This window comes from Bos grunniens, chromosome 11 (assembly GCF_055505025.1).
Source record: "Bos grunniens cultivar Pamir isolate PY7600 chromosome 11, Bosgru_T2T1.0, whole genome shotgun sequence".
NCBI classification, from domain to species: domain Eukaryota; kingdom Metazoa; phylum Chordata; class Mammalia; order Artiodactyla; family Bovidae; genus Bos; species Bos grunniens.
In genome coordinates, this window is record NC_141175.1 from 92,248,074 (window position 1) to 92,264,103 (window position 16,030).

Genomic DNA, 16,030 nt, shown 5'->3' on the forward strand with positions numbered 1-16,030 from the left:
TAAAAATTACATGCACTAGTATTATCAGCTGCTGCTGCTACTGCTAAGTCACTTCAGTCGTGTCCGACTCTTTGCGACCCCATAGACAGCAGCCCACCAGGCTCCCCCGTCCCTGGGATTCTCCAGGCAAGAACACTGGAGTGGGTTGCCATTTCCCTCTCCACTGCATGACAGTGAAAAGTGAAAGTGAAGTTGCTCAGTTGTGTCCGACTCTTAGCAACCCCATGGACTGCAGCCCACCAGGCTCCTCCGTCCATGGGATTTTCCAGGCAAGAGTACTGGAGTGGGGTGCCATTGCCTTCTCCGATGAAACCTCCTAACTTCCTATTATCAGCAAGCTCATATAAAAACTCTCATCCCAGTAACTGAAGCAATGGGAAGCTGTCAGGTTTAGAACTAAAGATACAAGACTTCCAAAAGTTTCATTTTTTTTTCTTCCAGCTCAAAATTTTATCACTGGTAACAAATAGAAGTGATAAGCTCACTTCATTCATTTTTGAGAAAATTTCGGCCATAATACCCAAGTCTGAATACCCATAGTCTGTCAGTGGTTCTTCAAAGTAAAAACAATGTTCCATGGGAAAAGCTCCATATTGTCACCCTGCTTATTTAATTCATACGCAGAGTACATCGTGCGAAATGCCAAGCTGGATGAAACACAAGCTGGAATCAATATTGCCTGGAGAAATATCAATAACCTCAGATATGCAGATGACACCATCCTTATGGCAGAAAGCTAAGAGGAACTAAAGAGCCTCTTGATGAAGTGAAAGAGGAGAGTGAGAAAGCTGGCTTAAAACTCAACATTCAAAAAAAGAAGATCACGGCATCCGGTCCCATCACTTCATGGCAAATAAATAGGGAAACAATGGAAATAGTGACAGATTTCCAGTTTCTTGGACTCCAAAATCACTTTGGACAGTGACTGCAGCCATAAAATTAAAAGAAGTTTGCTCCTTGGAAGAAAAGCTATGACAAACCTAGACAGCATATTCAAAAGCGGAGACATTACTTTGCCGACAAAGGTCCATATAGTCAAAGCTGTGGTTTTTCAAGGAGTTATGTACAGATGTGAGAGTTCGACCACAGGCTAAGCACTGAAGAATTGATGCTTTCAGATTGTGGTGCTGGAGAAGACTCTTGAGAGTCCCTTGGATAGCAAGGATATCAAACCAGTCAATCCTAAAGGAAATCAACCCTGACTCTTCACTGAAAGGACTGATGCTGAAGCTCCAATACTCCGGCCACCTAATGCAAAGAGCTGACTCATTGGAAATACCCTCATGCTGGGAAAGATTGAAGGCAGGAGGAGAAGGGGCAACAGAGGATGAGATGGCTGGATGGCATCACTGACTCAATGGACATGAGTTTGGGCAAACTCTAGGAGATACTGAAGGACAGGGAAGGCCTGGTGTTCTGCAGTTCATGGGGTTGCAGAGTCGGACAGGACTTAGTGACTGAACAACAACAACGGGAAAAGCAGTTCGCTCAGGTTTTTTTGGAATAACCACTGCACTTCACATAGCACAAGTGTTTTGCAAGTACCTCCCAGTTCACCACATAAAATATTTAAAAGCAAACTGTCAAGGATAAAGATTTAATAAAATAATATTGATTGCTTTATCAAAGACAATCATAAACAAAACTGTCTTTTTTTTTTTTTTTAAGCTACAAATGCATGGCTATGAAGCACAGGCTGACTGACAGCACAGTGTGGAGTCCCGACCATGATTCTGGTGAAAGGGCCAACAGTTTGACCCTCCATTGCTTCTGTTGCTTCAGTATCAACACAGTGACAAGGTAAAACAGCATTTCAGTATTGTTGCGAAGGGACTTCCCAGGTAGTCTGATGGTAAAGAATCAGTTCGCCAAGCAGGAGACATAGGTTCGATCCCTGTGTCAGCAAAATCCCCTGGAGAAGGAAATGACAACCTACTCCAGTATTCTTGCCTGGAGAATTCCCATGGACAGAGGAGCTTGGCGGGCTACAGGCCATGAGGTCACAAAAGAGTCAGACAGGACTTAGCAACCACACAACAACAATGTTGCTGTGAAGATAGCTGCAACCTGTGGATTCTCTGAAAGGTCTTAGGGAGCCTCAGGGCTCCACAATCACCCTCTGAGGACTGGGAGATGCCCCATCTCGCGTGCCTTTCCCAGCCCTGCCCACTTCCAACTTTCTCCTAAAACTTCTCCGGGAGACCTTCTTGGAAGTTCTCCTTCACTATCTTGTCTTAAAAGTTCAGTGAGAAAAGTCAGTCTATTTATAGTCTGAAAGTAGGGTAAGAGTGCAAAGAATATTTATTATTAAAACCTAAGTGAATGTTTTCGGAGAAGGCAATGGCACCCCACTCCAGTACTCTTGCCTGGAAAAATCCCATGGATGGAGGAGCCTGGTAGGCTGCAGTCCATGGGGTTGCTAGAGTCGGACACGACTGAGCGACTTCACTTTCACTTTTCACTTTCCTGCACTGGAGAAGGAAATGGCAACCCACTCCAGCGTTCTTGCCTGGAGAATCCCAGGGACGGGGAAGCCTGGTGAGCTGCCGTCTATGGGGTCACACAGAGTCGACACGACTGAAGCGACTTAGCAGCAGCAGCAGCAGCAAGTGAATGTTTTAAATTCCTAGTATCATCCTTTCTAAGAAAGTTAAAGCAGTCAAATCTAATAATAGTTATACCTACTTTCCTGAGCAGTCTCTGTCATATGCAGAGTGCCCATTCCTCAGTGAGCTCAATCTGGCTCCAGTCTGTGACTCTTGGTAACACACACCTCTAAGGTTCCTTCTGGGACTCAGTACCCTGTTAAATCACAAGGCTGGCCTTCAGGTCTTGACAAATGCCCCTTTAGTGTCTGTTCTGTATGGACCTGGGTATGAGACAGGAAAACATCTGGAGCTACTAAAGATTAACAGCTGGTCTCAGCCAGGAGCAGGCTCTTCCAAAGGTGACCATAATCACCACCCTCACAGGACCCTCAATTTCTGTGGGCTGGGCTAAAGAGCTATATTTTAATAAGCACCTTGCAAGTGGTTCATATGTTCATGCAAGTTTGGGGAAAGTTGCACAAGGCTCTTAAGATGTACACAGGGTGCTGTCCCGGGAGAAACCAATGTGTCAGTTCAACCAACACAATCTGATTCTGTCAAAGAATCTCGAGTGCCCCAGCTGGAAGCTGACTGAAGTGAGCATTTAGTGCCTTTAGACGTGTGGTGGACATTATTCACCCCACTAGTAAGTTCCTCTGCTATGCTTGAGTTTTCACTGTTCTGTAAGTTTCTAGATTAAAAAATTTTTTTTTACTATCAACAATATTTTATTGCTTCTCCCTTCTTTTACCTCACTTATCTATGAACCAACTGTCACCTATTTTTAATTAATCTAGTATTATGAAACTCACACCCTGGTTCGGCCCACCAGCCTCCCTCTGGGCAGCATCCTCTCCTGGCCTTAGCCTTGGCCTGTTTCACTCAGCCACATGTACACTCTGTTCCTACACAGGACCACATCTCGATATTATGGGCACTCCACGTTCCCCTCCTCTCACCTAAATTGTACGCCCTGAGAAGCTGAGTTCTGCCACCAAGCCTTGCTCACAAAAGCCTCTGTTCACTTCTTCCTGTCTAAGCTGGTTCAACCCCCTTCCTCCAGATGATGCCAAGTCTTTCACAGATGGGTGCAACAGGGTCAGTCAAAGCATGGACTTTGAAACCCAAGGCAGACCTGGTTTGAATTCCAGTCCAGCTATTAGATCTTGGGCAAGTCACTTAAATTTTCTGTGCTTTACTATCTTCATCAATAAAAATATAAGTAGCACCTACTTCCTAGGATTATCTAGCACCTGGCATCTGAGTGATCAGTAAATGGCAGTAACTATACACAGTTCTGAACAAAGAGTAGTAACTACAATGATTCCAATAAAATTAAAGCACAGCCACAGTCGCAGGAGCACGTTCTGGTATGCTTTTCAGTAACTTTCAAATGCTACGTGTGGTTATTAACGCAGGTAAAGTACAGAGCTAGAATGGAAGACAACATTTCTCATCTCAGATACCTGAAAAGCTCCATGGCAGGACACAGCACACTAAACATGAAGCACTGTCGTTATCCAATGTTTTCAGATCTTCCAGGCAGTAATGACTGCTTTCAGTGAGCTATGAAGGACTGGACAGCTTTATTTTCTTGTACCTAGACTTCCCCCTCTTTAAAGTGAGGATAATAGTAACAGTTAACATTCACTGAGCGTTTTCTAATGTGCCAGGTACTATTTCAAGCATTAAATGAAGTCGTTTAACCCTTTGGTATCTGAATGACGGCTCTCTCCATCCTCCAGGTGAGAAAGCGAAGCACAGGTTAGAGGGCTCAGTCTTGGCCACAGTACGTGATCTCTCTTCCTCTTAGACTGTGAGGGCTACAGACAACAAAATTTGGTGCTTTTCTGACAACAGACATTCTGATACTGAAGCAGGCAGAGAAATGGGAAAAGGGAGAAAGACCTGATGATCTCTTTCAGCCGTGAATCCAACTATCTCTGGGACTGGAATACCTCTAGACTTCCCAGCTATAAAAGCCAACAAATATCCCTTTTCATAGCGAGTTTAAGTTGGGTTTTTGTCCCTTAAGTTTCCTTACCAAGACCTGTTCTTGAATTTTACTATAAGTATAAAGAGTCTTGAAAAGCTCTGAGCTTCAATCTGTCCTCTATAAGCACCATGCATTTAGGAAAAGGATATTCAAAATAAGTATAAAGATTGAACACAATTCCTCAAATTTTGAAGCCACACCCCCTTGGTGGGCAAACCAAACATGACCAAGGTCAGCCTGAATGACTAGATCACATCCCCACCCCACCTCCCTTCCTCAGTCAGTGGCTTCATAATGGCAGCCATATATTTTCCATCCACACAAACAGTCACACATCAAGGTCAATACTGAGCCTGCCAAGCATAACACATGTGGATGTACTTTCATGAAGAAGATATATGAAAACATAATACAGCACAGCACATTCTGACACTAAAACATGGGAGCGAAGACTGGAATGTAGAACAAATGACCAGCCTATAATACAGAGGATGCACATTCTACTCAAGTTCCCATAGACTAGTGAACATGTTTCCAGTTAATCGAGTAGCTAATTCACGGACTCCAGTCTCTTTTCACTTCTAATCACTTCGAGGGTAGTTGTAGTTTATCATTTTTGAAGAAACCCTGTAAGAAAAACTGACATTCCTTTATCTCTTTTCCCTTAAAAAATACAACCAAACAAACCGTGAATTACTACACGCCAAGACCACGACCTTACCCTCAGTGTGATCACAACAACTGCTCTGTTCTTGTTAGCTTCAGCACTAGGCTGAAGATCTGGACTGCAATGATACTAGAAAGGCCAGGCTCTACAACTCTCAGACTGCTAAAGTGCCAGATGAGAATATAACCTTCAATTCACCTAACTCTTAATTACTCCTGCTGCTAAGTCACTTCAGTTGTGTCCGACTCTGTGCGACCCCATAGACGGCAGCCCACCAGGCCCCGCCATCCCTGGGATTCTTCAGGCAAGAACACTGGAGTGGGTTGCCATTTCCTTCTCCAAGGCATGAAAGTGAAAAGTCAAAGTGAAGTCGTCCAGTCATGTCCGACTCTTCGAGACCCCATGGACTGCAGCCTACCAGGCTCCTCCATCCATGGGATTTTCCAGGCAAGAGTACTGGAGTGGGGTGCCACTGCCTTATTCCTGCTGATGATTAAATAATTCAAAATGGGTTTTTTTTTGGGGGGGGCTCATACATGGTTTAGCAGCATAGTGGGATGAGGAAAAAGCTGATTGATGACAGAGAAATAAGTAGTTTATATACTCTGTTGGTAAAAAGCAGGGTATAAATAAATACAACCTTCAGCATTCAACAAACATCCACCAAGTGCCTATTCTGAGTATACAAAATAAGTAAGACACAGAATCGGACCCCTCAAGAAGCTCACATTCTAGCTGTGATGATGGAAAGATTTTCAAATAAAATATAATTTAGTAAATGCTAAAATACAGTATCAAGAACAGATGTTCTAAAAATACTCATTCAAAAGCTGTGAAATCTCAATTATCTTCTACCATTAAGAAAGTCAAATTGCAGCATGAATAGTCTCCAGTGACAGAAAACTGCTACAATCTCAAACTCCCAGAAATTGAAGGGTGAAGAAAAAGGTTCCTGCCATGCAATCATCCTCAGAGGCACAACCACCTGGAGAGGGGCAGATTTAAATTTAAATTAACTGGTTTAAGAGATAACTGAGTAATGAAAATTAATCAGCAAAACTATTTTAATAATGAACATAAAGTAACCTAACATTAATCCTCAACAACTGAGCTGAGTTTATCTAACATTAATATGAATATTATTAGACAAGGATGACATCTGGTTTACACAAGATTTTTTTTGGTTTGAACAAAAGTTAGATGTATGTATGTAGGGCTTCCCTGGTTCAGATGGTAAAGAATCTATCTGCAATGCAGGAGACCTGGGTTCAATGCCTGGGTCAGGAAGACTCCCCTGGAGAAGGGAATGGCTACCTGCTTTAGTATTCTTACCTGGAGAATCCCATGGACAGAGAAGCCTGGTGGGGATCCATGGAGTTGCAAACAATTGGACATGACTGAGCAACTAACACTTTCTCTTTCACTTTGAATGTATGAGGTTTCAATTAATTTGCCTCATATTTGGATTATATGTGTAATATATTGCCTTTACCATACGAAAGCAAAGAAGGAAAAGATGTGCTCTCATGATAAAGAAAGGAGAAGCAAATGGCAACCCACTCCAGTATTCTTCCCCGGAGAATCCCATGGACAAAGGAGCCTGGCAGGCTACAGTCCATGGAGTCACAAGAGTCGGACACGACTTAGCGACTAAACCACCACCACCTAAAGTGGGCTTCCCTGGTGGCTCAGACTGCAAAGAATCTTCCTGCTAATAATGCAGGAGACCCAGCTTCAATCCTTGGGTCAGAAAGATCCCCTGGAAAAGGGAACAGCAACCCACTTTTAGTTGGAGTTTCAATATCAGACTCTCAAAACTAATAGAATGAATAGACAGAGCTTCCAGGGTAGTAAACGCACCAAGTTCTAGGAGGAGGGGGCAGCCTAAGCTCTACAAAGACAGAAGCTCCCCTGCTCAGGACCCTTCCAGACCTTGCCCCAAAACTGCTTCATTCAGCTGCTCATTTATATCCTTTATAATAAATCAGTAATAGTAATTAAGTGTCTCCCTGAGTTTTGTGAGCCATTCTAGCAAATGATCAAACCTGAGCTGAGAAGGAGGTCATGAAAACGCCTAGTTTATAGCCATTCAGTCAGAAGTATCAGACTTGAAATCAGAATCAGAAAAGGGAGGCAGTCTTACAGGACTAAGCTCTTCATGTATGGGGTTTGTACTAACTCCACGTAGTGTCAGAATTGAATTAAATTGTAGGACACCCAATTGATGTCCACAGAGAAGTGAAGACATACTTGGTGTGGAAACACCCACACACTTGGTGTCAGAAGTGTTGAGCAGAGGAACAGCTTTCCTTTAGAGAGGTTAAACACCAGAGTCACAGAGCTCAGTACACAGCTGGGCTTTGGAGTCAAGCAAATTCTAGGACAACACTCTCAAATAGTAAAATGTGTTTGAGTAAAATGAAAGCCATCTCATTATTTATACTCATAACAAACATGCATGGTTATTGATAACAATTAAGAGTTGGAAAACTAACAAGAATTGCAACATTAATTCTTACCTGTGTCTGCCTCATTGCTCGTTCCACTCGGCGTGTGCTTCCTCTCTCAAGTTTTGTCCGGAGGATCAAAGCTGATGTCTGAATGGCCCAGAACTTGGGTTGTGAAAGTAAACACTGATGGGGAGGGGGAAAAAAAAAGACCACAAAAGAAATGGATAAACTGGATAATCCACTCTGAATATAACAAAATTAATATATCAGGATACAGTTGAGTGACGATTTGAAAATCATCTCAGCAAAAAATAAAAGACAACGTGCTTTCAAATATTTTTGGAAAAGAATGTGTTCATTTGAGCAGAATCATTACTTAACTGAGCTGACCTGTTCAGCTGATTAAATTCCTTAAGGAATGAGTCAGAATTATTTCCAGATAATCGAAACAGTAAATGGAATAAATCATACCATTAATTAATACATCTTTTTTATCTCGTAAGTTATACAAATGTAGAAGACCATACTTCTCAAATTTGAAATAAATTTTTAAAAATTATCCAAACTCACAAATGAAAACAAATAATTAGAAATCTAATGCCTTTTCACTTAAAAATACCCTAATCTCCTGATGCAAAGGCACATCAAAGTTTAAGGAAACCATCCTAACATTTTTGAGAATGCTTTCTAGTCCTGGTTAGGGTAGAGAGTCTCTAATTTTAGTTAAATGTTATCCTAGAGGGACATCTTAAGAAAGACTAGCTTATCAGAAAATCATGAATATGCACACACTGAAACCTAGACCCGGAGAAAGCTGTGACCACCATCAGCTCAGAGAGTGCAGTAGAAACCACTGAATCTGTCCACAAATGCACGGGGTGAGGATGAGTGGGTTCTGGGTGCACAAGAACAGGGGGAAAATGTATTCTGATGCAGTAGGGACTGCTCAGTATAATGAACACAATTTAAGCTCTTTGCTGATGACATGGAAACCAACAGTGACCCTGAGTGATCATTCCCCAACAGTAACTTACAGTGAAGGTTGCTTCAAAGAAAGGCAAAAGGCGTAACTGTCTGACAGTTGACCACATTCTTATTTACTTATTTATAAAAATCAGATATAAAAAAATCCTAGTTAACTAGAGTCCAATGAATCATTCAAAACCTAGCTGTCCATTAGAAGAAGCTTTTGGTATTTTAAAAGGTAAATCAGACCTCTGAGAGCAGGATCTGAGCATCAGTGTTTTTTAAAACACTCTCCAAATAATTCTAAGACATAGCCAAATTGAAGAATTGCAAAGCTAAGCTAATACAAGTGTTGTTTAGTCACTAAATAGTGTCCAACTCTTTTGCGACCCCATGGAGTGTAGCCTGCCAGGCTCCTCCAACCATGGGACTCTCCAGGCAAGAATACTGGAGTAGGCTGCCATTTCTTTCTCCAGGGGATCTTCCTGATGTAGGAAATGAACTCTTGTCTCCTGCATTGGCAGGCAGATTCCTTACCGAGCCACCAGGGAAGCCACACGATTATTTGTTTTTTGGTTAAAGGCACTAATAACTCCAAATTCTCATTAAAAGTTAGCAATAAGTCTTTCAATGAAGTATAAATTCTATCACAGTCTCTCCAACTCTTTACTGTACCATGAATGGCCAGCTCACTTTCATCATATCTATTATTTGCCTGGCGGCTGCGACCAGCGCACTAACCATGGGCGAGAGGAGACCCCACATCCGAGGTCAGGGGCAGAAGCTGGGAGGACCCCATGCCCAAAGGGTGGCAGCCAAGAGGAGTTACCCCACGTCCGAGGTGAGGGGCAGCAGCCGAGAGTGCCAGGCTGTGATGGTGCAGGAACGGCGGAGAGGAGCTACCCAAGTCCGAGGTCAGGGGCAGCGGCCGGAAGGAGTTACCCCACATCCGAGGTCAGGGGCAGCGGCCAGGAGGAGTTACCCCACCTCCGAAGTCAGGGGCGGCGGCCGGGAGGAGCAACCCCACGTCCAAGGAGCGGTGGCTGCGCGGGTGCAGGAGGGTCTAGAGGAGCTATCCCACGTTGAAGGTCAAGAAGGGCGGCGGTGAGGAGATACCCCTCGTCCAAGGGAAGGAGCAGTGGCTGCGCTTTGCTGGAGCAGCCAAGAAGAGATACCCCACGCCCAAGGTAAGAGAAACCCAAGTAAGACGGTAGGTGTTGCAAGAGGGCATCAGAGGGCAGACACACTGAAACCATACTCACAGAAAACTAGTCAATCTAATCACACTAGGACCACAGCCTTGTCTAACTCAAATGAAACTAAGCCATGCCCGTGGGGCAACCCAAGATGGGCGGGTCATAGTGGAGAGATCTGACAGAATGTGGTCCACTGGAGAAGGGACTGGCAAACCACTTCAGTATCTTGCTTTGAGAATCTCATGAACAATATGAAAAGGCAAAATGATAGGATACTGAAAGAGGAACTCCCCAGATCAGTAGGTGACCAATTGCTACTGGAGATCAGTGGAGAAATAACTCAAGAAAGAATGAAAGGATGGAGCCAAAGCAAAAAGAACACCCAGCTATGGATGTGACTGGTGATAGAAGCAAGGTCTGATGCTGTAAAGAGCAATATTGCATAGGAACCTGGAATGTCAGGTCCATGAATCAAGGCAAATTGGAAGTGGTCAAACAAGACATGGCAAGAGTGAATGTTGACATTCTAGGAAGCAGCGAACTGAAATGGACTGGAATGGGTGAATTTAACTCAGATAACCATTATATCTACTACTGCGGGCAGGAATCCCTCAGAAGAAATGGAGTAGCCATCATGGTCAACAAAGAGTCTGAAATGCAGTACTTGGATGCAATCTCAAAAACGACAGAATGATCTCTGTTCGTTTCCAAGGCAAACCATTCAGTATCACACCAGTAATCCAAGTCTATGCCCCAACCAGTAATGCTGAAAAGCTGAAGTTGAACGGTTCTATGAAGACCTACAAGACCTTTTAGAACTAACACCCAAAAAAGATGTCCTTTTCATTATAGGGGACTGGATGCAAAAGTAGGAAGTCAAGAAACACCTGGAGTAACAGGCAAATTTGGCCTTGGAATACGGAATGAAGCAGGGCAAAGACTAATACAGTTTTGCCAAGAAAATGCACTGGTCACAGCAAACACCCTCTTCCAACAACACAAGAGAAGACTCTACACATGGACATCACCAGATGGTCAACACCAAAATCAGACTGATTATATTTTTTGCAGCCAAAGATGGAGAAGCTCTATACAGTCAGCAAAAACAAGACCAGGGGCTGACTGTGGCTCAGACCATGAACTCCTTATTGCCAAATTCAGACTGAAACTGAAGAAAGTAGGGAAAATCACTAGACCATTCAGGTATGACCTAAATCAAATCCCTTATGATTATACAGTGGAAGTGAGAAATAGATTTAAGGGCCTAGATCTGATTGATAGAGTGCCTGATGAACTATGGAATGAGGTTCATGACACTGTACAGGAGACAGGGATCAAGACCATCCCCATGGAAAAGAAATGCAAAAAAGCAAAATGGCTGTCTGGGGAGGCCTTACAAATAGCTATGAAAAGAAGAGAAGCGAAAAAGCAAAGGAGAAAAGGAAGGATATAAGCATCTGAATGCAGAGTTCCAGAGAATAGCTAGAAGAGATAAGAAAGCCTTCTTCAGCAATCAATGCAGAGAAATAGAGGAAAACAACAGAATGGGAAAGACTAAGATCTCTTCGAGAAAATTAGAGATACCAAGGGAACATTTCATGCAAAGATGACCTTGATAAAGGACAGGAATGGTATGGACCTAACAGAAGCAGAAGATATTAAAAAGAGGTGGCAAGAATACACAGAAGAACTGTACAAAAAAGATCTTCACGACCCAGATAATCACGATGGTGTAATCACTCATCTAGAGCCAGACATTCTGGAATGTGAAGTCAAGTGGGCCTTAGAAAGCATCACTACGAACAAAGCTAGTGGAGGTGATGGAATTCCAGTGGAGCTATTTCAAATCCTGAAAGATGATGCTGTGAAAGTGCTACACTCAATATGCCAGCAAATTTGGAAAACTCAGCAGTGGCCACAGGACTGGAAAAGGTCAGTTTTCATTCCAATCCCAAAGAAAGGCAATACCAAAGAATGCTCAAACTACTGCACAGCTGCACTCATCTCACACGCTAGTAAAGTAATACTCAAAATTCTCCAAGCCAGGCCTCAGCAATATGTGAACCATGAACTTCCTGATGTTCAAGCTGGTTTTAGAAAAGGCAGAGGAACCAGAGATCAAATTGCCAACATCTGCTGGATCATGGACAAAGCAAGAGAGTTCTAGAAAAACATCTATTTCTGCTTTATTGACTATGCCAAAGCCTTTGACTGTGTGGATCATAATAAACTGTGGAAAATTCTGAAAGAGATGAGAATACCAGACCAGCTGACCTGCCTCTTGACAAATCTGTATGCAGGTCAGGAAGCAACAGTTAGAACTGGACATGGAACAACAGACTGGTTCCAAATAGGAAAAGGAGTTCGTCAAGGCTGTATATTGTCACCCTGCTTATTTAACTTATATGCAGAGTACATCATGAGAAACGCTGGACTGGAAGAAGCACAAGCTGGAATCAAGATTTCCGGGAGAAATATCAATAACCTCAGATATGCAGATGACACTGCCCTTATGGCAGAAAGTGAAGAGGAACTCAAAAGCCTCTTGATGAAAATGAAAGTGGAGAGTGAAAAAGTTGGCTTAAAGCATTCAGAAAATGAAGATCATGGCATCTGGTCCCATCACTTCATGGCAAACTGATGGGGAAAGGGTGGAAACAGTGTCAGACTTTATTTTTCTGGGCTCCAAAATCACCGCAGATGGTTACTGCAGCCATGAAAAGAAAAGATGCTTACTCCTTGGAAGGAAAGTTATGACCAACCTTGATAGCATATTCAAAAGCAGAGACATTACTTTGCCAACAAAGGTCCACCTAGTCAAGGCTATGGTTTTTCCTGTGGTCATGTATGGATGTGAGAGTTGGACTGTGAAGAAGGCTGAGCGCCGAAGAATTGACGCTTTTGAACTGTGGTGTTGGAAAAGACTCTAGAGAGCCCCTTGGACTGCAAGGAGATCCAACCAGTCCATTCTGAAGGAGATCAGCCCTGGGATTTCTTTGGAAGGAATGATGCTAAAGCTGAAACTCCAGTACTTTGGCCACCTCATGTGAAAAGTTGACTCATTGGAAAAGACTCTGATGCTGGGAGGGATTGGGGGCAGGAGGAAAAGGGGATGACAGAGGATGAGATGGATGGATGGCATCACTGACTCGATGGACGTGAGTCTGAGTGAACTCCAGGAGTTGGTGATGGACAGGGAGGCCTGGCGTGCTGCAATTTATGGGGTCGCAAAGAGTCGGACACAACTGAGTGACTGAACTGAACTGAAGTGATGGGTACGGGAATTTTCAACTCCAAATCTAGGCCTACTTTCTTATAATAAAAACAAAAACAACAGATTAGGTTACATGCTCAATGTCACACCTTCGTTAGTAGCAAAAGCTGATTCTAATACTTTTGGGGTCTCTTGATTACCAAAAACATGTTTGTTTGTTTGTTTTTTGGCATAAGCTGCAACCATTTTCGCTTTGTAACTGAAATATAGTTGATACAATATTTTTTCAGTTTCTACACGACGATTTGACATTTACATACATTATAAAGTATAAAGGGATTACCCCAAGAAGTCCAGTAACCATCTTTCCCCATACAAAGATATTATATCCCCATGACTTACTTATTATATAGGTGGAGGTTTGTAACTGTTAATCTCCTTTACCTATTTTGCCCACCCCACCTCACTTTCTGGCAGTCACCTGTTTCTTCTCTCAATCTATGAGTCTGTTTTGTTTTGTTTGCGCTTTTTTAGGGTCACCATATAAGTGAGGTCAAGTAGTCCTTCTTGTCTGACTTATAACACCCTCTAGATCCATCCATGTTGTCGCAAATAGCAAGACGTCACCTTTTTTGGCCGCAGAACATTTGTATTGTTTTCTCAACACTTTCTCCAAGGAAGTGGATGACAGTACCCAGGAAACACTGGTAGAGCAATGTAAGTAGAGCATTCAGTGAGGAAAAAAAAAAACTTTAGGAAACTGCTATATTAAAGGGAAGTAGAAGGAGTAAACAAAGAATATACAAATAAAGTAGAAAGAGAATCAGAAGAACTCATTCTTACTGAAGTGTGTTCATTCATTACTTCACTCGAGCACTTACTCTGCACAAGGCAATGTGCACAAGGCCCCAGGGACAGGGCAGTAAGCAAGACAAACAAGGTCCCTGCCCTCAGAGAATGAACATTCTACTGCAATGACTATTAGGTAACCTTCAGTTCAGTTCAGTTGCTCAGTTGTGTCCGACTCTTTGCGACCATGAATCGCAGCACACCAGGCCTCCCTGTCCATCACCATTCTTCTATTAATATAACTAAGCTCAAAACAAAGAATGAAACTTTTTTCAGTAAGTAAATCTGCATAGTGATTCTCCTACGTACAGTGCGTGGCCTTTTTTCTATCCATTTTATTAAAGGGACTGTCTCTGTAACCTCATGACATCATGGAAGAGCACCTAGGAAAAGACTCTGTAAAACAGGGCAGATCATCTCACGTCAGCCAGAGCTTGATCAGAATCCCAGGGAGGTGATTAGCTGGGAAGTCACCTCACCTCTCAGGATCTCAATTTTCATCTCTCTAAAATAGGAACAGTAATTCCCATCTCTCACAAACTTGTGAGGATTATGAACAATAAGCATGAATAGGTGATGCTTAACAAGCCTCTGAGAGTACCTGCTGAAAAACACATCCCCTACCACCGGGATTTCTCCTCCTACAAAGCTTTCTCTCACCCTCGGAAAAAAGGCACCATCCAGAGTGGGCACGGGTGATGGCCCTAACCACTGGCAACTCCCAAAACAGGGCACCCAAGCATACCTAGTATTTTCAGCTGAAGGACTCTGAGGAAACAGCAGATCACTCTGATCTTCACCTCTGAAATAGGTCATAAAACTCTGTGAGAGGTGCCCACCCTCTCACAAAAAGAGGAAAGGAGCATTCTTATCTCTGAAGACAAAGGGATGCTGAGAATCCCAAGAAGCCTAAGTCTCCCCCAGTTTATAGTCCTTACCTTTGCCCTATCACACTCCTCCATGACTGCCCACACTTCGTCAAACCCACCAGGTGCTTAGTCGCTCAGTCACGTCCAACTCTGCGACCCCATGGACTGTAGCCCGCCAGGCTCCTCTGTCCATGGGGATTCTCCAGGCCAGAATACCAGAGTGGGTTGCTATGCCCTCCTCCAGGGGATCTTCCCGACCCAGGAATCAAACCCAGGTCTCCCGCATTGCAGGCAGATTCTTTACTGTCTGAGCCACCAGGCATAAAATACTCAAATTAAACTGTTTCTTCAGGTCTTATAACCTTATGAAGGCTCCCATGTCACACAAAACCTGTATTAAGTAAATGTGTGTGCTTTTTTCCTGTTAATCTTTGTCAGTTTAATTTTCAGACCCAGCCTGGGACCCTAAGAAAGCTGAGGAAAACTTTCAGCTTCCAGCCACACGGTCACTTTACTAATAACATCAAGGGGCAGACCAGTGCAGGCGGTAGGCTTGTCAGTTAAATCCCAGCTTTAAAAGGTTTGCACACCAAAGCGGGGGTGGGGGGATATTTGCCTCAGGAAAACTACCAACTCAGACTGTTTTCTATGCTGGCAAGAGAACAAGAGTTTGCCTGAGACTTTAATGTGAGGGTCAAGCAAAACATTCTCACTAAACGCTGAAAGTAAAATGCAATCTGAAAAATAGACATTTGCAAAGCTTTAAAGAAAGAACTGGCTGGATAATGATATCACGGAAGAATGCATTTATCTTATGTTTGGCTGGGAGATGTCTGACTTGGGAAAGTCTTTCTAAAGGAGGTAACTGCAGATAGGCTTTGTTTAATATATCTTACAAAACACTGCTGCCACAAGGGAAGACTCAATCAGAATATGGGATACACAAAAAGAAAATTAAACAGGTGACACATGCTTTAATGCTTTGTATAGCTGCAGAATGTTCATTTTATTGCTGAATAATATTTCACTGCAATATGCAACCTATTTAACTATTATATTGCTAATGGGCATTTAGGTAATTTCCAATCTGGGAACTACCAGATGTCCAATGAATATTCTAATGTGCTATCAGAATGTGCCATCATGAACATGCTAAAACAGGTTCTTTAGCTCAACATGTATTTCTGTTAGACATGCATTAATACTTAGGAGTGAAACTGCTAGGTCAGAGTATT

The 16,030-nt window shown here is 42.9% G+C and overlaps 1 protein-coding gene across 5 annotated transcripts in view; it reads right to left on the reverse strand.

Annotated features, from left to right (window-relative positions):
• The window catches only part of TTC27 (tetratricopeptide repeat domain 27), a 184,352-nt gene that overhangs the window by 96,338 nt on the left and 71,984 nt on the right, over positions 1-16,030 (reverse strand). For all 5 annotated transcript variants that reach the window (XM_086327527.1, XM_086327528.1, XM_086327526.1 and 2 more), the window contains one exon: positions 7,771-7,884. In XM_086327527.1, the coding sequence (XP_086183653.1) occupies positions 7,771-7,884 (114 nt within the window). The remainder of the gene's footprint in view (positions 1-7,770; positions 7,885-16,030) is intronic.